Source organism: Siniperca chuatsi, linkage group LG12, assembly GCF_020085105.1.
Source record: "Siniperca chuatsi isolate FFG_IHB_CAS linkage group LG12, ASM2008510v1, whole genome shotgun sequence".
Taxonomy (NCBI): Eukaryota; Metazoa; Chordata; class Actinopteri; order Centrarchiformes; family Sinipercidae; genus Siniperca; species Siniperca chuatsi.
The window spans coordinates 8195379-8219578 of NC_058053.1; the positions used below are offsets into that span (position 1 = coordinate 8195379).

The following is a 24200-nucleotide window of genomic DNA, read 5'->3' on the forward strand; positions in this document are numbered from 1 at the left end:
TCCCGCAGTTTCTTCTTTTTTCTCTTCTCTGCCCCAGACTCCTGTTGCCTTTTTGGGGCCAGTCTTCCTGAGCTTGTTGCAGCAGCGTTACCGGGCTGGCTTCAGGACAGGCACAAACCACTACATGGCAGCGTCTCTCAGTATGATGATATACAAAAACTAGGTACTTTTATTGCATGCATCCCAGGTCAACAGTATGAACACAGTAACACATTTCTGACCTGCTAAAAAGAGTACCTCATTTCCGCGCATGTGTGTGTGCGAGCAGCCAAGGAGGTAATTGTTACAATTGACGCCCAAAGGAGCTCCTTTTATTATTTCGAGCTATTATTATGTAGACTATATCTTGTATTGTGTAATAGTGCTTATTGTAGTTGTGCTGCATCTTAAATTGAATTAATTAATCATCATGATTATTATGATTGATGATCATTAGGCTGTTTTGGTGCCCACGCACAGCGCGTGGCTTACGTAGCAGCGGCGCTGCATAAATTGCCTCACATTATTTGGACTGGTGGTTGATCCTTCAAAACAGGAAGCACTGCGAGACCATATACAGTGCCAAAAAAAAAGTGCAGTCTCTAATTCATCTCACAGAGATCTATTGTGAAAAAACGATTTATTATTATTATTTCCATTTTTGCTGAATATCAGCAATTAAGATATTCCCCTACTGTACCATTAACCATATTGTTATTGACTGCTACTGCTATTCATTTGATCAGAGAGACAAACATAGCAGCACTGTGAAAAAATTAAATAAAGGCTTAAGGTTAAAGAATGAGACAGTACTAAACCGGATATGCAAAATGTTCAGTCCAAACATTCTGTTAATGGTTGTTTGCAATACTATTGGTGAACGAAGTCAGACAAAGTCAACATTTAAATATACTGTTGTTGTTTTGTATCCTCAAGCACACAAAAGTCTTAATCTTGTCAGTTTAAAGTGTAATACTGCCCCAGATGTCATTTAACAGTCTTGCAAATTGTCACACAAATGCAACAATAAACAAAATCTTGTATTCAGTACATCATGGTCAAGTAACCTGTGGGTACATTTTAAATCACTGCCACAGTGTGAAGTTTCCATGTTTCTCATTAACCTGCCATTCAAACCATTCAACTGATGAAGTTTTTGGATGCTAAAACGCAAGTGTCAAAACATAGGATGCTAATAAGTTGGAATCTCTTTTATTAATGCCCAAAACATTTGGTAACGTATTAATACAACTGAAACATCATTTATGAAATGTTTATGGAGTCTGTGAGGAAGGAGGCTACAAAGACTAGGAAAAAGAGACGTGAATGAAGCAGCTGGGATGGAGGAGGGAAAAGGTTGGATGGCACTGGGTGGGATACAGGAGAGCTACAGGTCATGTGTCAGGGCAAAGTAAACATGGAAAAGAGGAATGCTGATGGACAATAAGTTGGATTTTAATGAAAACAGTACAGGGAGTCGGACCTCTGGGACATTGGGTAGATGGTGAGACTTAAGTTCCTGTTGGTTCCTTTCTGTTTTTAAAATGTTCTCTCTCCTCCTCAGCCATGGCTTTGGACATCCCCCTGGTTCTAATGGAACACAGAATATGTTAATAATTTTATGTGTAATTATTTTATTTCTGACTAATGCAACAAATATAGCAACAAATATTGGAAGGTAACACTACCAGAGCTACTGTGAGTGTGTGTGTGTGTGTTCAATGTGTGTCTGTCTTCACCTGGTAGAAACAGGTGGCAAGATAACAGTGCGGGGGTATGCTGTAAGGACAAGTTCTCCTCTGACAGCTTCCATCATCAGGTTCTGGAGGGTTTTCAGCAAAATATCTTCACTTATGTCAGCAGGCACATGTCCAGTGTGTAGCGTGTTCTGTGTTTGGGGCCTGTTTCCCGAACATCCTGCAGCCCCTTCACTGTCCACTGTGTTGTGCTGTTCTGTCTGCTCAGCCGTTGTTCCACTCAGCAGGACCTGAGGTTGGGGTGTAGGGTGAGATGATGTAGGACATGGAGGGGGAGGTAGGGAGGATGGGAATGAGGACCAGTGAGAGGGACTAGTTTCTTGAAGCTGGTAGGTGATGGGCTTGGATGCCAAAGTAATCAGAGAGTGGGTGAAGGCTGGATCATCAAGTATGTCCCTGGAAAGGGAGAGAGACTCATAAATACACACACAGACACACACACACACACACACACATAAATACACCATTTCTTGCTACAATGCTCTTAACCTAAATCTATATCACCCATCTCCATTAAAACATATCCTAAAATTCCATCTAATATCAAACAAGTAAGTTCACTCCAGTGTATAGGTCAGGGTGGATGTCTGAATATAAGTCTTTACTGCATGTATCTGGGTGTCTGTGTAAGTGTTACCTGATCAGAGTGGTGAGTACGTGCATGGTGATGTCTCTCTCAGGGCCATGTATCGGTGAAGGCAGTCCAGCAGGGAGGGATGTGCTTGAAGAAGTGGTTTCAGGTTGCTGGGGCTTGACTGACTGGAGCCATCTTAGGACGACAGCACAGATGCAAAATGTGTCTTCTACTACATACAGAATGTGGATCAGGCTGTTCTGGGTGCTTAACAGGAGTCACAACGTATTTTCCTAAATCTTAAATTACTTTTTGTATAAACATACTGTATGTATAAAGGGCATTCTTATATAAAAGGTGTGAAATGCTTTACCTATAGTGATCATTGAACTGATCAGGGAAGTGTGTGAGGTACTCCAGAAGCCCATGGGAGTGTGCTTTAATCCCCAGATGCAGCAGAGCAGGTTGGGGGGGGTCAGGGCGCCTCCACACTCTTACTGTTTCTCGTTGTGCCCGCCGCTCAGCTCTTGTTAGCTTGGTACATATAGTGCCCACTGTTTCACAACTACTACTGGCACAGATAGGAGGAAGAGTCTGGAGGGGAGAGATAATGAGACATAAAGGGGCAGTGAAAATGAAGCCACGCTTTATAAACTCTCAAAGACAGGCCTTATTTTTGCAGCAAATGAAGACCACCTTGTATTTCCTAAGTGGTGGCCCTTTTCTTACTGGAGCTGCTACAGTTTCCTGTAACAAGACAAAGGGTGAATACAGTGAAGAAGACTACATTGCTGTCAAAAATATGACTTTGAATTTGAGGAAGGACCTTGTCTATCAGAACTCCTTGGCTCTCTCTAAGTTTTTTGTCTGTGATAGTGAATTCATCTTGCTGTCTCTCTTTCTCTTCCTCCCAACGCTGCAAAGCATCATGATATCGAGTCAGTGCAGCTTCCTGAATAACCTGGAGAGGAGAGGAGACTGTGCGTATCAACCCTCATGCCACTTAATGCAGCTTTAAATCTACACTAGTACTGCTGTGGTACCTGACAGATGACGTCTAGCTGATAACCAGTGGGGTAGTCAGTAGAAGTGAAGGTAAGAACACAAAGGGCACTCTCCCCTGGACGCAAACTACCTTGCTCTGGATGGATCTGCACCACCTGACACAACACAAAACACACACACACACACACACACACAGACACACATGCAAACCACGTCAGCAGTGATATTACAGCAGTGATACATCACTTGTACCTCAAATTCTGGATTTAAATGTCACATGGCACACAGATAACAAAGACAAAGACAAATATGGGAGAATCACTAATATACAACCTACGTATACTTCTGCTTGTTTCTTCCTCAAAATAGTGAAATTTACACACACACACACACAGACATAAAATGTTATTTGCAGGCACAACTTCCAGTACCTGCTGAGTGCTCTGCTGGAGCAGGTCCCATGTATAGTGGACAGTGTCTCTGTGAGACACATTGGTCAGGAAGAAGATTCTTGAAGATCGTGAGCACACAGGGATGTCACCTAGAGAGACACTGTCCTCAGACAGGAATACCATCTACAAACACACACACATTGAAATTAATGCATACATCCTCAAATGATCACAGACACAAAGACATGAAGACTTATAAAGAGTAGACTGCTGGTATTCAGCGGAATAAATTAAAATTCAAATATGATTTGAAAAGAATAAGAACTGCTCTCACCTGTCCTGGGAAGGGCAGCCTTTGGACACAGGGTGCAGGTGCTTTAGTATCACTGCAGTTAAATGGGTTTGTGGATCCCAGTGTAGGAGAATTAGACCCACATCCCTCAAACCTTACCAGCGTGGAGTCCCCATGCTGAACGTGGATAGGAATATCCATCTGGTGATGCACACACAAAAAAAGACTCAAAATCACAGAGATATAAATGCTAAGGTATGTGTCATTATTCTGAATGAATGTATAAATAAAAAATTCATTAAATTGTTTGTCTGTGTATCAACTCCTGTTTTTGTTTAGCAACTTGAGTTTCTGTTCCAGCTTGATTTCTAAATTGCTATTAGCTTTATTATAATGCTACAATGGAGAGAAACATGGTGCCTACAATAAAAACTGCCCAAAACAGTTGTACAAAAGGTTTGAGGGGACAGTTGGATGAGGGCAGCAGAAGGCAGGCAGAGACCGGCTCGATCCTTACGTGGTACATCTTAGCCTCCAATGGAGAGAAGATCCACTCCAGCGTGGCCGTCTTCCCAGGAAGGACCTCTCCCTCCGGATTGAGGCAGCACAACACTGGATGGTTAAAGTTGTCCACCTGTAGCTGTGACAACGCAGCCGTATCCACCTCATAACGGACTGGCACTGCACCGCCATTGTGTAGTTCATACACCTGTAGGTCAAACAAAGATATACAAATGCCAAGTCACCCTAGTTTTGTTTAGCCTTTTGTTGTAATGTTAACAGTTTGAAGTATTTTCAATAGAGAGGAACACACCAGTCTAACAAGCAATAGACAGTACAATATATTTCAGCTCACTTTGAATAGGCCACTCCTTATAGGCTTTATGTTAGAGAAATTAAACACACACCTGCCTCGGAGGAGTACAGTCCCCAATAGTTACAGAAGTGAAGACATGTCGCTTGGAGGCAAAGTGGAGATATGGTCTGTCTCTCTCCACCGTCACCCCCTGAAAGTTCAGCTGCACACAGAACCACAACACAAGCACATGAATTTAACATAAAATATCTAACAAATATAAAGAGTTAACTATACTTATATTAGGTTACTGCATTTCTCCAGCCCTACATCAAATAAAAGAGACAATACTGGAATAGCATTACTGAAGTGAAAGAATTGTGAATTATAGCAAGAAACTACTGTAACTAAATGTGAGCCTCGTATAAAGTTCTGCCTCACCAAGATCTCTCTGCCATAAGAAAGTTTGAACACAACAGGAAACTGATCTGTCCCAGCAAAGTTGTGGCTGTAAAAGACAAAAGTTTAGATTATTTTGGGATCACGTTATTAGTGTAATCTGTTGCCTAGAACAGCTCCATTCTGCTAAAAAAAAAAAAAGACACCATTTGTATACATTTCCCTTCAGTGCCAGAATTATTTAATACATATCCATCCATCCATCCATCTTCTTCCGCTTATCCGGGGCCGGGTCGCGGGGGCAGCAGTCTAAGCAGGGACTCCCAGACTCCTCCTTCGCCCCAGACACTTCCTCCAGCTCCTCCGGGGATCCCAAGGCGTTCCCAGGCCAGCCGAGAGACATAGTCCCTCCAGCGTGTCCTGGGTCTTCCCCGGGGCCGCCTCCCGGTGGGACATGCCCAGAACACCTCCCGAGGGAGGCGTCCAGGAGGCATCCGGATCAGATGCCCTAGCCACCTCAGCTGGCTCCTCTCGACGTGGAGGAGCAGCGGCTCTACTCGAGCTCCCCGTGTGACTGAGCTCCTCACCCTATCTCTAAGGGAGCGCCCAGCCACTCGGCGGAGGAAGCCCATTTCGGCCGCTTGTATCCGCGATCTTGTCCTTTCGGTCACTACCCAAAGCTCATGACCATAGGTGAGGGCAGGAGGCGTAGATTGACCGGTAAATCGAGAGCTTTGTCTTTCGACTCAGCTCCTTCTTTACCACAACGGTCCGATACAGCGCCCGCATCACTGCAGACGCTGCACCGATCCGCCTGTCAATCTCACGCTCCATCCGTCCCTCACTCGTGAACAAGACCCGAGATACTTAAACTCCTCCACTTGGGGCAAGGACTCCCCACCCACGCGAAGAGAGCAAACCACCTTTTTCCGGTCAAGAACCATGGCCTCAGATTTGGAAGAGCTGATTCTCATCCCAGCTGCTTCACACTCGGCTGCAAACCGTCCCAGTGCATGCTGCAGGTCCTGGTTTGAAGAAGCCATCAGAACGACATCATCTGCAAACAGCAGAGATGAGATCCTGTGGTTCCCAAACCGGACACCCTCCGGCCCCTGACTGCGCCTAGAAATTCTGTCCATATAAATTATGAACAGAACCGGTGACAAAGGGCAGCCCTGGCGGAGTCCAACATGCACCGGGAACAGGTCTGACTTACTGCCGGCAATGCGAACACAGCTCCTGCTCGGTTATACAGGGACCGGACAGCCCTTAGCAAAGGGCCCCGGACCCCATACTCCCAGAGCACTCCCCACAAAGCGCCCCGGGGCACACGGTCGAATGCCTTCTCCAGATCCACAAAGCACATGTGGACTGGTTGGGCAAACTCCCATGAACCCTCGAGCACCCGATGGAGAGTATAGAGCTGGTCCAGTGTTCCACGACCGGGACGAAACCCACTCTGCTCCTCCTGAATCCGAGGTTCGACTATCGGACGAATTCTCCTCTCCAGTACCCTGGAATAGACCTTACCGGGGAGGCTGAGAAGTGTGATCCCTCTGTGATTGGAACACACCCTCCGGTCCCCCTTCTTATACAGAGGGACCACCACCCCGGTCTGCCAGTCCAGAGGCACTGTCCCAGACCGCCACGCGATGTTGCAGAGACGTGTCAGCCAAGACAGTCCCACAACATCCAGAGACTTAAGATACTCAGGGACGGATCTCATCCACCCCCGAAGCCTTGCCACCAAGGAGCTTGCCAACAACCTCAGTGACTTCGGCCAGGGTGATGGATGAGTCCGCCTCGGGTCCCCAGCCTCCGCTTCCTCTTCGGAAGACGTGACAGCGGGATTGAGGAGATCCTCAAAGTATTCCTTCCACCGTCCGACAACATCCCCAGTCGAGGTCAACAGCTCTCCACCCGCACCGTACAAGGTGTTGGTGAAGCACTGCTTCCCCCTCCTGAGCCGTCGGACGGTTTGCCAGAATTTCTTTGAGGCCGACCGATAGTCCTCCTCCATGGCCTCTCCGAACCTCTCCCAGTCCTGAGTTTTTGCCTCTGTGACCGCACGGGCTGCAGCACGCTTAGCCTGCCGGTACCTGTCAGCTGCCTCGGGAGTCCCACGAGCCAACAAGGCCCGATAGGACTCCTTCTTCAGCCTGACGGCATCCCTTACTTCCGGCGTCCACCACCGTGTTCGGGATTGCCGCGCGACAGGCACCAGAAACCTTGCGACCACAGCTACGAGCCGCCGCGATCGACAATGGAGGTGGAAAACATGGTCCACTCGGACTCAATGTCCCCAACCTCCCGGGATCTGGGAGAAGCTCTCCCGGAGGTGTGAGTTGTAGACCCTGCTGACAGAGGGCTCCGCCAGACGTTCCCAGCAGACCCTCACGATACGCTTGGGCCTGCCAAGTCTGTCCGGCTTCCTCCCCGCCAGCGGATCCAACTCACCACCAGGTGGTGATCGGTTGACAGCTCCGCCCCTCTCTTCACCCGAGTGTCCAAGACACGCGGCGGCGGAGGTCAGATGATACGACAACAAAGTCGATCATCGACCTCCGCCTAGGTGTCCTGGTGCCACGTGCACTGATGGACACCCTTGTGCTTGAACATGGTGTTAGTTATGGACAAACTGTAACTAGCACAGAAGTCCAACAACTGAACACCGCTCGGGTTCAGATCAGGGGGGCCGTTCCTTCCGATTACCCCTCTCCAGGTGTCACTGTCGTTGCCCACGTGGGCGTTGAAGTCCCCCAGTAGAACAACGGAGTCCCCGGGTGGTGCACTGTCTAGTACCCCTCCCAGGGACTCCAAGAAGGCCTGGTACTCTGCACTGCTGTTGGCCCGTAGGCCGCCACAACAGTGAGAGACCTGTCCCCCACCCGGAGGCGGAGGGACGCGACCCTCTCGTTCACTGGGGTAAACTCCAACACGTGACGGCTGAGCTGTGGGGCTATGAGCAGGCCCACACCAGCCCGCCGCCTCTCCCCGCCGGCAACGCCAGAGAAATGGAGCGTCCAGCCCCTCTCGAGGAGACGGGTTCCAGAGCCCAGGCTGTGCGTGGAGGCGAGGCCGACTATATCTAGCCGGTAACGCTCAACCTCCCGCACAAGCTCAGGCTCCTTCCCCCAGCGAAGTGACATTCCATGTCCCTAGAGCCAGTTTCTGTGTCCGGAGATCTGGTCGCGAAGCCCCTGCCTTCGACTGCCGCCCAGATCTCTCTGCACCGGCCCCTACGGATCCTCCTGCGGGTGGTGGGTCCACGGGAGGGACGGCCCCACGTCGCTCCTTCGGGCTGTGCCCGGCCGGGCCCCGTGGGGAAAGGCCCGGCCACCAGGCGCTCGCCGTCGGGCACCCACCCCAGGCCTGGCTCCAGGGTGGGGCCCCGGTAGCGCCAATCCGGGCGACGTAACTGGCCTTGATTTTAAATAATCCATAAGGGTCTTCTGAACCGCTCTTGGTCTGACCCGTCACCCTGGACCTGTTTGCCATGGGTGACCCTACCAGGGGCATACAGCCCCAGGCAACATAGCTCCCAGGGTCATTCGGGTACTCAAACCCCTCCACCACGTTAAGGTGGCGGTTACATATATAAAAGCTTAATTGTTACTGATTTTAACTCTCACCCTTGCCAACATTAGCAAATTCTCTGATTTATGTTCTGTGCTGTATCCTTTGCAATAATCCCTGACCTGTAGCTGAAGTGTACTGCCCTCTGCTGGCCAGGCAGCAAAGTTCCAGAACGGGGAGAAATGCTGAACAGATGGTTGTCCTGAACCTGCCAGTGAGATGAAGAAATGTGTGCGGTTTCTGTATCTGTTTTTAAAGGATCAAAATGGTCATATTTTGATATATCTGAATCTTTGTCAATTTCAATCACATAGTTATATTTCAATGCCTGACCTTCATCTGGTACAGCTCATTTCTGCTGAACTCTCCTGTCTCGGCCCAGTACTCCAACTCTATCTGTTGGTCCTCTGGAAACAAGAATGCCCTAAGAGTGAAGAGAGGGCCAAAAATCAGCACATCAAAGACTTCAAAGATCAGTAGAAAAAAGAAAAAAAGTTTATTCATTTTGTTTCTATCAAGCTCTACTTCACAGTCCATAGGAGTGTAACCCGTATTTTCATCATCAGTAAAATGGTAAAATGATTAGTTGCATATGGCAGTCTGGTCTGTTGTGCAGCACTGTATGCATAAATTGAGCAATTTTTGACAATTATAAATAGAATGCTAAATGCAGTTATCTCTGACGTGGACTGACTGTATCCTCTACAGTCTGCTTTTCACTCACCAGTCTACAGGCATGGAGCCAGGGTTGTGAAACATCAACACAAAAGTTGAGGGGTCTGAGTTCAAAGGAGCTGCACTAAAGTTGAAATCCAACATGGCTTTGGTGAAGATGGAAGGACAAGAGTGCAGACTAGAAACAGGAAGAGAAGACAAGGTCATGCACACACCACACCCTGACAATGTAAATACAAGATAGCTATTCAAAAGATGTTTATTATGCAAGTATTATTTAATTCTCTTCTGTAATAAATAAACAATCGAATTAGGCTTGTAAAAATGGAATCAAACAAAAACTGGATGACACTCAAGACCTTTCCAATTCTCATAAAATAATCTATCGTGGTCTTCTATTGTTTTTACAATGTTTAAATGAGTATAGTAATAGAGTATGGTTCTGCCCCTAACCTGTGCCGTGTGGGGGTTCTATAAGTGAGTTCTGCAGGGGAGGGGTTGGAGAGCAGGTGCTCGTTGAGGTTGTCCAATGAGAAGAGTTTCCACAGATACACCTTGCTGAGTTTGTCCACACTGCCACCACTGCATGCATCAATCACCTGTAGGGTGGGAAACACGCCTTTAGCTCGCACTTCACACACTGGTCGGGGAGGTGATGACACAAACCCTGGGGAGAGAGACAGACAGATATAGAAAAGGAGAAAGCCGTAGGTATCAAGTAATACAAAATGGCAGAATATATTTAGGTTTGTAGTGTATGTATGTGTATATGGGTGTGTGTGTGTTATCTAACTACCACTGGCATTCAGTGTCTGGTAGCTGATGGTCCACAGGTACTGGACTCGTCTGTGTGGTCTGACAGTGGATCGAAGCAGCATTGTGGAGTGTGAGGCGATGGTTCCCCTCTCACAGTCCAGCTGTAGGGCTAAAAGGGCCAAACAGAACATTTTTAATCTACAACACTGGTCCAACAACTGTATATCTGTCTCAGTCGTGGTCAGCAGTCTTTTTGTTACACCTACAGACCAGACAGGCACTGCAGTGAGGACTCCTCATTCACCTTAATACACATGCTAAAATCAAATACTCTGTCACAGAGAAGTGATGGATATCATGCACATACATAAAATGACCACAAAGAAGGCCACAAAAGAGAATACCACTTGGCACAGTCTCTGGGTCATAAATAGGCCTCTCATCCAGAAGTCTCTGCTGTACAGAGAGACAAAAGGAGATAGGACAGGGGCTGTTGTTCACGAGAGGAACCTGAATTGACCGATAGCTTCCAACCAGAGTCTCCCCCACATCCAGAACTGCATTCTCTGCCTGGGGAGGAAACAAACATGCAAACACTGCTTGGTTTGGTTCACTTCAAGAGTAATTCATGCTCCAAAAGGTGAGTGCATCAGTCATTTGAATTTTGACATACAGTTCCAGTACATGCATACAATGACAGTCCCACCTCTATGAAGCCTTTAGAGCCAATTCCCACCACTTTAAGGGTAAGGTGTGACTCGTTGGATCCAGGTGTCTGGATCGGCCAGAAGGTGAGAGTAGGTTTGAGTGTGTATGTTTTCTCTGCCATTGGGCTGAAGGACCATATCTGGACCTGTAACGTCAACCAGTCAGGAACAATTTAAGAAAAAAAGGTAAATAAAGTCAGTTGCTAATAATAATCTCTGCTTGCATAAATGTATGTATGTATAATTCTTTCAGTCTCTCACTGAGCTCTCATTGGGATGCAGTTCACCAGCATCTGGTTCAACAAAGATAAGCTCCTGGTCTGGCTCTGGAATGCTCCATTGGAACCTATCATAAAGGACAATCACAGAAAGCTAGCTGTAGACAAGATTAATGATGCTGGGATAAATCCAGACCACAAACAATACACTGAAAAATGTCAGAAATACAACACTGGAATAACAGCTATTATGCCAACCAACCGTAGAGGTAGTCGGCTGAGATTCCTGATGTAGTGGGAGCGCTGCATCCGTGAGCCCACCGCTGTTGGCTGGAAATATAAACTGCTGTCTCCTTCTAGAGACACATGCAGCTTTTCCACAAGACTGAAAACTGTCAGTTCCTAAAGAACACAGAGATAGATGCACAGATTGCAAAACATGCAAGAATAGTGTGGTGAGTGCTACTGCTTTTGTCCTCTGTGTTCCTGTGTAGTGTGTATGGTACCTGTGTGTGTTTAGCTGCATTGAGCTGAAGGTGTAAACTGAACCCCTGCTTGGGACTGTCTTCTGTGGGAGTTGTTCTGAGGGTGAGGATTTGATGATTCCCAGGCTGGATTAAACCACAGCTCGGCACTACAGACACAGATTCTGCCAAGGCAGGGTTTGAGATGTGGTCCAGACAGAAAGTAAGGGGCAGGTCTCCAGAATTTTGGAGGAGCACTGTTCGATAGGAAAGAACACTAAGGGCTGGGAACACCTAGAAAGAACAAAATATTACAGTTACCAGAGTATCCTGTCTTAGTGTATAGCAGTGTTACGATGTCCTTTATACTGGTTTCAAAGGAAAGTTTTACTTTCGACTTTTTTCTATGGGGAAACTATGCATCAGCTTGAACGCCATCTTAATTTTTTGCTTTTTATTGAGTGAATGGCAAAACTATAGATAAAGGACAGACTGGAGGAGACAGATAATTACACAGAAACAGAGAGAAAGAAATACTGTAACATTTGTGTTCTTTCTTATGCTTGTGTCTCACCACTCGAGGGGGCTTCAGGGAGCAGCATGGGATGAAATGCTCTTTGCCTGGCTGAAAGGAATGCCCTACGACTCTGACAGTCACACACCAGGGTGGACACAGCAGTCGCTCTTCTTTGTGATGATTTTCCTGCAGCATCCAGAGAAGTAAGAGGATAGAGTGGCAGCAAAACTAGACAAATGAGAATATGCCTCCACAGAATTTCAATGGACATATTTTTTGAGACGTTTATTCAAAAAAGAAAGGCACCATCCATGTGATGGAGTTTTTAACTGTAGATTATCCAACCTTACCTTGTAGTATGCAAAGCACTCAAGCTGCGCTCCGTGCAGAGTATTGAGCTGCTTGGGGTCATAGGTCACCCTGAATGAGGTGGACTTCAGTGGAGCCAGGTTACATGATGAGGGAGAGACAGTGAACGGAGAGTCTTGGACAGCAGTCCACACCAGACTGGAGCAGAATCACATGCAACAGAAACCAGATTGCTCAAGAAAAACAAAAAAAACAGATATTCTAGTCAAGTTTCATATAGAAAACTAGAATTACCACCCCACGGTTGTATGTCTCCACCAACCAGTCAAGCTGCAGTTTAGATCCTTGTCTGTCCAGACTCATATAATATATGTAGTGAATACTTGGAAGGAATTGAATAAAAGGGATAAAGTATATTTTTTGGTTAAATGGAAGTTATCACTATATTGATGATACATATGTATGTATCCAGTGAATATACATGTTGAACTGATTAATGAAGGATTAGCATAGATGTATTGGCTAAACAGGTACACATGTACTTGATTACTATGTAAAGATGGATTCTTATAGAGTATAGCTACACAAAATGTGGTGCTTTTGTTTTGTGGCATTTTTAGATATGAAGCCTCTCTATGAGCCGTAGGTGAAACTCACTCACTCACAGGATCACGATTAGCTAGGCGCGCTTCAATACGTTGTTTTCCGTCACGTGTTTCCGATGATGCTCAAAATTCAGAATGCAGCAGGAAGTGAAAGGCAGAATGGACGAGATGGAGGAAAGCCCGTACTGTGCTAGTTATTGTTTACTCATTGTGTTTCTCAGTCAACATGTGTGTGAAATCTGGAATCGCCCAATTCATTTTAAATTATGGCTGAAAACCTATTTTGAGGTCACAATGACCTCTGAGTCAAAAGTGTCACCTATTCAGTGTTCGACCAACTGTGAAATATGGTCACAATCTCCATTCAGTTATGGTGTTAAATAATGGGCAAAACAGTGTTTTTCCAGGATATTATGATGTCACAGTGAAGTTGACCTTTGGCCTTTTGGATAAAAAAATGTCATCACTTCATCAATGTATCCCATTAAACATCTGTGTGAAATGTTGTCTTAATTAACACATCACTTCTTGAGTTATGGCCAAAAGCATGTTTGTCAAGGTCATTGTGAGGTCAAAGTGACCTTGACCTTTGAGTCAAAAGTGTCACCAATTCATTCAAGTCCGACTAACTGTGAAATATGGTCATCAATTCTTGAGTTATGGCCAAAAACGTGTTTTGTGAGGTCACAGTGACATTTTGACCTTTGACCACCTAATTCTAATCATTTCACCCTCGAGTCCAAGTGGAAGTTTGTGCCAAATTTGAAGAAATTCCCTCAAGGCGTTCCTGAGATATCGCGTTCACGAGAATGGGACGGACGGACAACCCGTAAACATAATGCCTCCAGCCATGGCTATCGCTGGCGCACAAGCATAAAAACATACAGTATGTGTGTAGTACCATAATGAGAAAGCCAAGCAGGAGTACCTGAGTTTCCCCCTGGTGTGGTTGGTGATGGACACAGCCTGAGAGGAAGTGGTTGAAGTAGACAAAGAGGAGGACATTTTGTGATTAAACAGTAGCTCACTGGGCACCACAGATACATGTGGAGAAGATAAAGAAAAACTGGAAGAGAGGGGATCCATGCACCCCAAGCAGGATTGGTAATATTCCTCCATGGGAGTTCTCAACACAACACCAGCACTGTCTGGTCTCTGATGTGACTGCTAGAAAATGACACAAAGAAAGAGTCAGAGAGACAATACTAAACCAATAAATACTGTGCCCTTTACTAGTGACATCTGGTGGTCTTTGGCACTTTACCTCCTCCAGGGGGCAGAGCATGCCCTCTTGGTCCAAGTGTACATTATGCTCTTGCTGCATGGCACTGAGCGTGTCTGACGGGTCCTGTCGGCGGTACCAGTGGAGCTCGTACAGAACTAAGTGTTCAGGTTTCAGTATGGCTGGTTGCTGGAGCTCTGAGTGACAGGTACCAATCAGGTCAAGGAACATTGGGTCCTACATGGGAGATTAGGTAGGTAGAATGAATAGTATTGATGATGTTTGTGTTTGTGCTGTGAATGTGTATGTAACTGCATATTGGCTCCTACCCTGTGCAGTATGAGGCATGCCACTCTCCTGTGATGTGCAAAAGGCTGTGTGGGCCTATAGACCACCTTCAGTGTGGTATGGCTATGTGGGCGTACAGTGCCACTTGCTGGCTGGATGGTGAAAACACTGTGCCCACTGCAGTCAAGGTCCCATTGGTAGATAGCCTCAACGGGCGAAGAATTAACCAGCTCCACTGTCTTTCTGACTTCTCCTCGTTCCTCAACACAGCCAAAGTCCACCACAGATGAGGACAAGGAAACTTTGGGACCTAGTTACAAAAAGAAATATTTTTCATATACATGTATCTAATTCTAGATTCTGAGTTAAAGATTCCCTTCCTTTTTTTCATTTAAAAAAAGATGAAGAATATGCTAGTGGAATACGCATTTATCGGTCTTTCTAAGATTGCAAAACAATGTATTTTTAGATTGCGTATGTGTGTGCTTTTCTGTGTCCCCTACCTACACAGTTTCCAGTGAGTTTGAGTAGAGTTTCCTTGAGTGATCCTCTACATTTTAGAGATAAGTACTCAACAGAGACAGTATCCACCACAGCAGGAGTATAGGTGACTGCAGCTCGCAGTGATCCACCAGGCGCTACCTTACCCTTGGTCAGATCACAGCTGAACTCTGACCCCAGCAAAGCCACCCCACTGGACAGTCGTGAAAGAGAGACAGACGCAGTTACCTGGAGGAGAGGGGCAAAAAGAGAGATGATAGGGAAGACCATTGAGAGTGTACATTTGCATTTGTGTATCTTTATGTACTACTCACAGGGGAGGGGTTGAAGATGTCAAAGTCTTTCTGCAAACTTTGGCCGACTGGCACAGAGCCAAAGTGCAGCACTGGACCACACTGTTCTTTTTCATCCTTGGTAACTGCATTTCTCAGTTGAAGATATGGGTATTTGGCTGAAAAGGAAAGCAGAGAATTAAGAAAATCTGCATTTTGTGTTGTTTTGTTTTCAGTTTTACTTACATTACTGATGTAACCAAACCAGCAATCAAATTTAGAGCAAGTTGCCATCTTATTCTTTGATTTTGGTAGTGGACCTACCCCATCCATTTACATCACAAATTGTGCCCCCAACAGTTATTGATTAGGTACTGTTCATACAGTCTATGGTACTGATTAATGTGTCTACATAGGTAGACATGTTTCAAATCCATCTAACCACATATACTGTATAAAAAGCTGCAGATCTATTAATCTCATCTTGTCCTGTCTCAGCTGCTCTTTACAGTACCTAGTCCCTGCAGGAGCACAGTGCAGCAGCTCTCTGCCTTGTCCCCGTCTTCTCCAAACCTGCAATAGGTCTGTTGCTGGTACACCAACGCCTCTTGTGGCTGGAAGACCACAGTGATGTGACACTCCTGGCCGGGCTTCAACAGGCCTTGCTCAGGGCTCAGCTGGAACGGTGCTGCACACTCCCACTGGAAGAAAGTCTGGAGTTTACTGTGGGAAGAAGAGTATGCAGAGAAATGGGGAAGACACAGAAAAAAGGAGAGAGGGATTGATGAACAAGAGTGAAGTGAAAGCACAAACACACACAAGTAAACACCATTCACTCCAAGGTTATTCATCCCTCCTACTTTTCTGCCTTGATCTAAGAGACACTCATATGTACCTGACATTTTTTAGCAGGAAAGTAGTACGTGAGGAGTGCTGAACAGCACAGAGGGGCAGCAGCACAGAGTCAGGCACCTCCAGGGCATGACAGGGAATGGTGGCACGGAGGCATACTTGGAAGCTGCCATCTTTACCTTGAAACTCAATGCTGTCTTTATACTCACACTGTCCCAAGAAGGCAGACAGACACACAAATAGAAGACATGAAACAGGAGAAGTACATCATGTTACATCTCTTATGAATAACAATCTTTCGTCTTTTTAACGCCATATATGCTTCTTGTGGTGCTGTGAGTCATTGTGTTCACACAGCATTCTCTGCCCACATTTGAATGCCCTGGGGTTACAATACGTTAAAAATACTGATGAGAGCTATTAATAGATGCAATTATATATAGTTTTGTGATGTGTTACCCTCTGGAGCGGTCTAAAGGTGATTGGCAATGAGAAAGAAGTCCCTGGGCTGACAACAATTATCTGGGGAATCAAGGTGGTGAAAAACTTGGACTCTGGAGGCCTGTGAGGGGACAAAGATAGGATATGATAGCCTGTGGATACTCATCAAATCTACATTGCATTGCTTGGAAGTAAACAATAACACGTAACTTTTGTGTTTCGTGTGTGTTTGTGTGAATATTTGAGCTTACATGTGTGTATGAATATGTGTGTCCATGTGTGTTTGTAAAACCTGAAGTGCAGCTTCTGCAGCTTGCTATGAATATTCTTTAACACTAATGTCTTGGTAAATTCTTTTCGGTGGTCCCAGTCCTCCCAGACCAGCTCTGACTTCATTTCCAACCCTAAGAAGCAGCTTCTTTGGCTGGATGCTTGTCGCTGGTGCTTTCCACCCCGATGTCTCTGGCGAATCCCTGGATCCTGCCGGGTGGGACAATATAGAAGGTGTGAGTTTTGGAAAAAGACACAAATAGATGACTTTTAAAGAAACTGCAAAAGATACATTAGACATTATAAATTGAACATTTAGTATGTCATGTTTATTGCCAAGCTTAAATAGCCATACTGATAGCTATATCAGTCCACAATTACTAAAGCTGAGCTGAGTTCTGTAATTCAGACTAAAGTTTTGTGCTAACATTATATTGTGGGATAGACCAGTAAGAAAGGATGGAATCAGTCATAAATCAATGTGTTTTGCGCGTGACATTATGTCAGAACAAATACACAGATGAGGAAGATTTTATTTCAGTGCAGTGACCATCAGTAGACACCAGCTAATGTATAACTACTGTAACTGTTTTAGGACATACACATTATAAACTTTTGTTAACTGTGATAAATTTTTTTAAGGACTTGTATGGTGCATCCTCTCTGCCATTGCCCATTTAATAGCAGACCACCTGGTTGATTTTCTCATAGGTATATATAAATAGGCAGAGAAAAAATACAAGGAAAGCTTTATAATAACTTGTAGACTTAGGTATAGACTGCTGTGGCTCATGGACCATTTTGCTTATTCATGGAGGGATATAAACTGATCACATTTAACACACAGGTTCAGTGAAACTTAAATGTCTGTTAAAAAGGAAATGAAGATATAATTAAAGATATCAAGTTGTTTCAAGTCAAACTTTAGTTACTTTGATATCCTTCCCAGCGTTGGAGGGCTTCCATGGTGCTCCTGAACCCAAGGTGTCAGTGCCCAGAGCCTCAGCTAACATGACTGGAAAAAGAGAGAAGGCATTTAGACATTTATAAAATATAAAATACAGAGTAAAGTTTTTTGTGGCTGCCTGTTTACCATGGTTTTGAGGATTTGTAATTTTACACAGTTGACACGTTTATTACAGTCTCAATCTAAGAGCTATATAAAAACATAGCTAGCTAAGCTACATCTAACTATACCACGTTTAGAGAGTGTTTTGAAATTACAAATTAAGACATAACTTAGTTATTGGCTAACAGGCCGTAGAAAGCTGGCAGCTAAACACTGTTAAGTAAACAGACTAACGTTTTTGTTAAACTAAGCACGGCTGGTGTAATAGACTAACGTATCCTTACCTTCTTTCAAACGTTAAACAATAAAGCTTGCAAACTACTGCTATTTATTCCATTTGAGTTGTGAAAACACCGCCAACAACAGTCACTGGAATGGGTTTGAGAAGTTTGTCGGCATGGCGTTACCACGGCAACAAGCTGTTGGTTGTATCACCCTAGTAATTACGGCAACCGAGGAGGGTCTTTTGAAATTAGCGAAATGGTAGTATTTTTAAAAAACAGAGGGGGAGTTCACATTTATGACATACGACACTACGAGTTATACTTATTAAGGAGTTGTGATAGGCTATTGTCGATGAAGCAATCACCCTCCAACTAGAAAGTAACTCATGCTACTTCCTCATGTTAAAAAATCTGAACTATCCCTTTAATTGTACATCGCATTCATTGACATTCACACTCTCAGTCTGAACATATTGGACTCAAAACACATGAATTTAGTTTATTTTTCAAACAAAACCACACAAAAACCACTAGTGATGCTTTTAATGTGAAATATATTAAATTCTATAATGTTAAATTATATTGACAACATAACATGCTTAATATGAGAACAGTTTACAAAATACAGGGAAAATGCCATATTAATAGTACATTTCAAATACCACGTGCAGCCATTTGTGTGTGTGTGTGTGTTGCTTTAACTAAATATAGCTAACATGCAGTTTCAAGAAGATATTACAAAACAAAGACTTGAATATTGTACAACAAAAATTGATCACCATATAGTCAAAAAAGTACTACCAAAGCCATAGTAGCATTTTCCTTGCCACACAAAATGCCCCAAAACTTTAACTGGGTTATTATGAATCCATTATTTTTAAAGTCTTCTTAAAAATATGAAACGTTTCGAATATTGGTGGAATATTTGTCTAGCATTTGTAACAGCCCGGGACGCACTGATAACAATGTAACACTGACACTCTTTACAACCTGAGTCTACAAGTTAATTTTTCTCTCTCTCTTCGTCCACTTCCTTCCATGAAAGCGCTATTACCCACCATTCATACAGTTTAAGTACCTGTACATTTGTCGGTAACTTTGTGTATTGCAGATGACAGGACAGGAATATAGGCTCTCAGTTTGTTTGTATTGTTTAAATCATGCAAGTAAATCATGCACAAAACTGCCCATTATAAGTCTGATTTATTTGTTGATTGTGAAGTCATAACTCAGATGGATTACTGACCATTAAACCATTAAATGTCCAGGTACATAGAGATGGCATTATCCTGGTTTGAGGTAATCAGTTTTCATATCCAGCCCAATGTGCAGATGTCGACATACCCTTTTGCTAATTTGGGAGCTCCAGATACAGATATGGCACTATGGGTTGGGCTGTAAAAAATGAATGATCCTCTTTATGCCAGCATGTTTGTGCACCTGATTGCATTGTATATTGTCTTCTCAAGAGTTATAAACATAAAAAGATGTACAATAAAAGCATGCTGAACTTTGTAACTACGGGAAAACCCCATTCCTTGTTCTTGGGCCTCCCTCCTCCAGCTCCTCCTCTGAGTAAGAGCTGTAGTTCCCTGTTCCTCTTCCAGCATGCCTCATGAAGCCTACAGAGCCTAAAGAACCTGCCCTCAGCACCTCTATCTCCTCTTTTTTATCCTCGTCCTCCCCTTCTATCCCCTCTTCATCCTCCAGGCTCGAGCTGTGTGAATCACTCTGAGGCTTGGCACTGTGTATATCCATCCCAGTTCCGTCTATGTCAGTCAGTGGGGAGGTCGGGGTTGCTTGTTCCTTGGCTTTGCGACCTCTCTTCCACTTCATACGTCTGTTCTGGAACCAGATCTTAACCTGGTGAAAAACAACAGGAAACAGTTAAACAGTGTTAATATATTTAGTTGTCTGGGGTTCAAGCAAAAAATGCATTCTCCTTCTCTTAAGGGTTTTGTTGCTGGGGAGGAGAAGAATGTTAAAAATAAGGATGGTGGTAAGCAAGCTTACACATACAGTACAGTACATTGGGAGGGCACTTTTGTGAGTGGTAATTAAACTGAGCAGGGATTTCACTGGGTTCATAACTACTTTAGGTCTATTATACAATTGTTTCACCAAAGTCATATAAACACCAACAGTATTATACCACTTTACTCTTGTGGCCGTGTAAAAAGTCACATCATAGCATTATATAGCAGTGAAACTGTTGCTGAGAAGTATGTACAGAATGCGTTTCAATCAAAAATCATTCTTATTGGTTACAATGACAATCACTTCATTGTTGCACATCATTCAATTATCATAAACTCATATAACACAAATCCCATCAACCATTGTTTTTTCAACTGCCTTTTTAAGGAAAATAAATGAGGAGGAAGCTCATGTACTGTAATAAATGTTGAACTGTCAGCTGGTGAACGATTTAATGTTACCACCTTTCCTTCCACTTGTTTACCATCCATGCTGTTGACTGCCCATTTTGTAGCAGCATGGTTTAACTAAATTAGCCTGCAAAACTTTGTATTACAGATTTTTTTTAAATTACAAGATAGATACAATACGCCTTAATTTAGGTGCCAACACATTAAGTCTTAGCTGGAAAGAAAAGCTTGATAGCCTAGTGTTTTAAAAATATTACCAATATAATGTAATGGATGAAAAACAATGTATTTTTTTCATTTTCCTAATATTAATAGAACTGACCATGTTTGTTATTTACTCTTGTAAATATCTTATGTAGTTTTTACAAACCACAGAGAGGGTAATGCAGTAACAGAAATGTGCCAATATTGGCTTGTGAGAAGTGATGTCACTGTTGTAATCTTGGCAGTTCAATAGAGTCAATGTTACAACGATACTCAGTCAGCAGTTAATTGTTCTGTTGCAATATATTCCAAAAGTAAATAAAATACAATGCATTAAAGGCATTTCTGGAATTGGTATTCATTCATGGTAGTGCTTTTTAGCAAATAGTGGGCATCCAAAGAAATTTCTGACCCTTTCCTCAATCAGCAATATATCACTTCTCACTTCTCCTACAGTGCTCCTACAGCGCCCTGCAGCATGAACCCAACTTGACAGAGACTAGGAAGGATGGGGATAAAGGGAATATACTCACACACTAAAGTAAGGTATAAAGTGATACAATAAGACAATACAATACAATACATCCTCTGACTGTCTCACCTGAGTCTCAGTCAGCATGAGCGAAGTGGCCACCTCAAAGCGTTTAGGCCTGGACAAGTACTTGTTGAGTTTGAACTGGTTTTCTAATTCCAGCAGCTGCTGGCTGGTGAAAGCTGTCCTGGGCCTCCGACACTTCCCCAACAAACCTGCCTGGGCCGCGGCTGAGAGGGGAAAACAGACAGAGGCAGAGCATTTGTCATTATTTACATTTTTATCATTTTCATCTATTTTTATAAGACCCTCATTACTGTTATTATGAATAGTGGGCATATAAGTGAAAGAAAGAAAGAAAGAAAGAAAGAAAGAAAGAAAGAAAGAAAGAAAGAAAGAAAGAAAGAAAGAAAGAAAGAAAGAAAGAAAGAAAGAAAGAAAACATTAATTTCACAGATATTTTTCGAATGCATTTTCAAACGAATCATCCCAAAATCTTCCAGTTTGGTTTCCATGTCACTGTTTGGATTCCACAGGCCTACCTGCCTGCCCGCCTGTCTTCCTGCCTGGACATCTTCTTTCTTTCTGTCCGTTAACATTTATTGCCGTGGTGTGAGGTCGTGGTGAGAGGACAGGCTATTGCTTTGGAGGGTTAATAAACCATCACAGAGGACCATTACCTTAATGAAAACACTGCAAACTGTTTGCAACTGAGTAAGTGGTAGGTCTATTTCAGGTATTAGATTTACCGTAAATGTTGCGAGTTATTTTTATGAGATACCCTAAATTGTCCTTAAGACAGCATCTCAATGTCACGATCCTTTCAAAACCAATACCAACACACAGGTGTTAGGAGGCTCTAAAAACAGAAACACTTGATTTGATTTTAATCACCTCTAAGATGTGTGCGTAAATTAGCCTGTAAGGGTACATGCAATTAAACTGACTATGACCTTTGATCCATGTGTTTTTAATGGGATTGTTTAAACTCTGATCCAAAAATTCAGAGGTGCATAAACATCACTGCATCGTGGTTCTTTCACTATCTTAAGTTGCAGGAAGTAAGATTTCTAAAGTTCATAACTACAGGAGACGGGGAGATCCGCTCACCACCATATTCTCCGACTCTGGGTATCATCATCCCGGCTCTGATCCAGGGCTCCAGCGGGTGCGTCGCGGCGGTGGCCCCCTTCAACTGCTCCGGGTATGGTTGGACCAGCTGCGTGAAGCCGGGGTATATGAAGGCGTGGTGCTGGCCTCCGAGGGCCGCCAGAGGATACATGGAGCCCGGGTGCATTCCGAGGAGACCTCCTTGGTGCAGAGCAGTGAAACCTGAATGGGACAAGTTGAAGAGCTCGGATTTGGATAGGACTCTTGGCTGTGCTGGAGGGGAGTTTGTTGGGTTTGGATGAGGGGAGGGCGTCTCTGAGCCGCGGTTTGACACCGGACTGCCGCCGGGGCTCCGGCTGTAATACAACACCGGGGACGCTCCATCGCTGTCCGTCCTCTGTTCCACGTCGTGCGCCAGTAGCGCATCGATGCGAAAGTTTTTAGATTTCTCCATGGTGGTAGTCATTCTGTCCCACAACGTCTCCAATCAACAGCTTTTGTTAATTAGTTTGAAACACAACTCCTGTTATAGTTAATACCTTATATTCAATATTTTCAAACTTAATAAGTAACCCCCTCTGATAATCTTTAAAATGGTATTTAATTTCTGAACACACTAGGTAACAGAAACTGCTATATCTTCACTCCTCTTCCCCGAAGAAATGTCTTCTTTCTGACCTACTCCACTTAAGCCCTGTGAGTAAAGACCACTTCATTCACTCCAGGAGCGAGCTGAAAAATTACTCGCACCCAACAGCGCTATTAAGTTTGCTCCGTTGTGATTGGCCAGAGCCCTGCAGCACAGGGGCAGGGTATACGTTTTCTATTAAAGGGTTAATTATAAGCGTTGATACACTCCTGTATCAGCTGAATGTGTTGAATTTTAGATAAATACTACTCTACAGCAAAGTTATAAGTATTTACATGAGCGTTGTGGCAACAACATGATGCTACAGTAGGAGGCTCAAAATATAGGCAATATTTTCTGCTTAATTTCCTTCTTTCTTAAGCATTCACAATCCGATTCATATATAAGAACAAGAATGTTTTCTTTCTGTCTTTCTTTCCTTCAGTTTGTCTCTTATCTGTCTGGCAGTTTGACCTCTATATGTCATCCCTGTCTCAGGTGTGACTGACTTGTGGCTTTCTCACACACTGTCTTGCACACACATTGTATTACATATTCACAAGCATGTGAGACACACATTTGAAAACTATATTGCCTTAATTACTGTATTCTCACTTTAGAGAGATGACGAAATTCATCATTTTACAACTAACTCTTCATTAAACTTTATCGCCTGCTAAGGTTGACAGAAACCCAACCACTCTTATCAGTTGTTGCTGCTATGATTATCGGTCATCACCACACCATGGAGCAGATAAAGGGGCAGTAAAGTGACAGAAAGCAAACTCATTTTCTCTCCCTGCAGACCAGAGCCACACACAGACAACGCATGGACAGGTGACACAAAATCCTGTAGTAGTTGTCTGGTGTTTATTCCTTCACTATAGATATTATAACATGCAGGACTTCTTACAAAAGGTAGTCAGATATGTACATGTAGTAGCCCATGACTTGATGAATCTGGTTCTCATATATTGGTTGCAAAAGTACATTTTATATGTTACTGTAAACCAAAGCATGGCTCGAAACACAGCTTTGCAGAAGACATCTTCATCTGATTCCATACCTGAAAAGATACCTCAATGTAAGGCTTCAGGTGGACCTGTTCAGTTTCACTTAAAGGGTCCAAATTGCATCTATATACTTCTGCCACAGTTAAACCAGTGGTGATTTCCTGCT

The 24200-nt window shown here is 43.9% G+C and overlaps 2 protein-coding genes across 4 annotated transcripts; both read right to left on the bottom strand.

The window, feature by feature from the left end:
* Nucleotides 1-1175: 1175 nt before the first annotated feature.
* cfap65 (cilia and flagella associated protein 65) lies at nt 1176-18358 on the bottom strand. 3 transcript variants are annotated; one of them, XM_044217808.1, is made up of 35 exons: nt 18221-18358; nt 17800-17882; nt 16890-17077; nt 16616-16718; nt 16200-16366; nt 15819-16027; nt 15347-15483; nt 15035-15260; nt 14573-14841; nt 14286-14480; nt 13950-14188; nt 12458-12614; nt 12165-12293; nt 11633-11884; nt 11389-11528; nt 11170-11254; nt 10908-11054; nt 10606-10771; nt 10242-10370; nt 9899-10112; nt 9495-9623; nt 9104-9194; nt 8893-8978; nt 5237-5303; nt 4908-5018; nt 4517-4708; nt 4042-4200; nt 3747-3890; nt 3354-3470; nt 3137-3271; nt 3007-3057; nt 2684-2904; nt 2374-2505; nt 1719-2132; nt 1176-1569 (listed from the first exon to the last, which is right to left on the bottom strand). In XM_044217808.1, exons 2-35 carry the CDS (start codon nt 17878-17880, stop codon nt 1491-1493), a joined length of 5361 nt encoding a protein of 1786 aa, XP_044073743.1. In that variant the 5' UTR covers nt 17881-17882; nt 18221-18358; the 3' UTR covers nt 1176-1490. The 3 variants fall into 3 exon arrangements, with proteins under 3 accessions (XP_044073743.1, XP_044073745.1, XP_044073746.1); XM_044217810.1 differs by lacking the exon at nt 3137-3271; XM_044217811.1 differs by lacking the exons at nt 3007-3057; nt 3137-3271.
* Nucleotides 18359-18688: 330 nt separating this feature from the next.
* LOC122885485 (motor neuron and pancreas homeobox protein 1-like) lies at nt 18689-23139 on the bottom strand. Its single transcript, XM_044216602.1, has 3 exons — nt 22394-23139; nt 21353-21513; nt 18689-20023 (listed from the first exon to the last, which is right to left on the bottom strand). The coding sequence occupies exons 1-3, from the start codon at nt 22857-22859 to the stop codon at nt 19679-19681; spliced, it is 972 nt and encodes a 323-aa protein (XP_044072537.1). The 5' UTR covers nt 22860-23139; the 3' UTR covers nt 18689-19678.
* Nucleotides 23140-24200: the final 1061 nt, after the last annotated feature.

What these genes read in the sequence shown, in the direction of transcription:
- cfap65 (XM_044217808.1), bottom strand. Translation starts at nt 17,880, where the DNA reads ATGTTAGCTGAGGCTCTGGGCACTGACACCTTGGGTTCAGGAGCACCA. An exon ending in ACGCTGGGAAGGATATCAAA is followed by an intron (nt 17,078 to 17,799) that starts GTAACTAAAGTT and finishes CCCACCCGGCAG; the next exon opens with GATCCAGGGATTCGCCAGAG. An exon ending in CCAGACACTGAATGCCAGTG is followed by an intron (nt 10,113 to 10,241) that starts GTAGTTAGATAA and finishes CTCTCTCCCCAG; the next exon opens with GGTTTGTGTCATCACCTCCC.
- LOC122885485 (XM_044216602.1), bottom strand. Translation starts at nt 22,859, where the DNA reads ATGACTACCACCATGGAGAAATCTAAAAACTTTCGCATCGATGCGCTA. An exon ending in CAGAGTCGGAGAATATGGTG is followed by an intron (nt 21,514 to 22,393) that starts GTGAGCGGATCT and finishes TTCCCCTCTCAG; the next exon opens with CCGCGGCCCAGGCAGGTTTG. An exon ending in TCATGCTGACTGAGACTCAG is followed by an intron (nt 20,024 to 21,352) that starts GTGAGACAGTCA and finishes GTTTTTCACCAG; the next exon opens with GTTAAGATCTGGTTCCAGAA.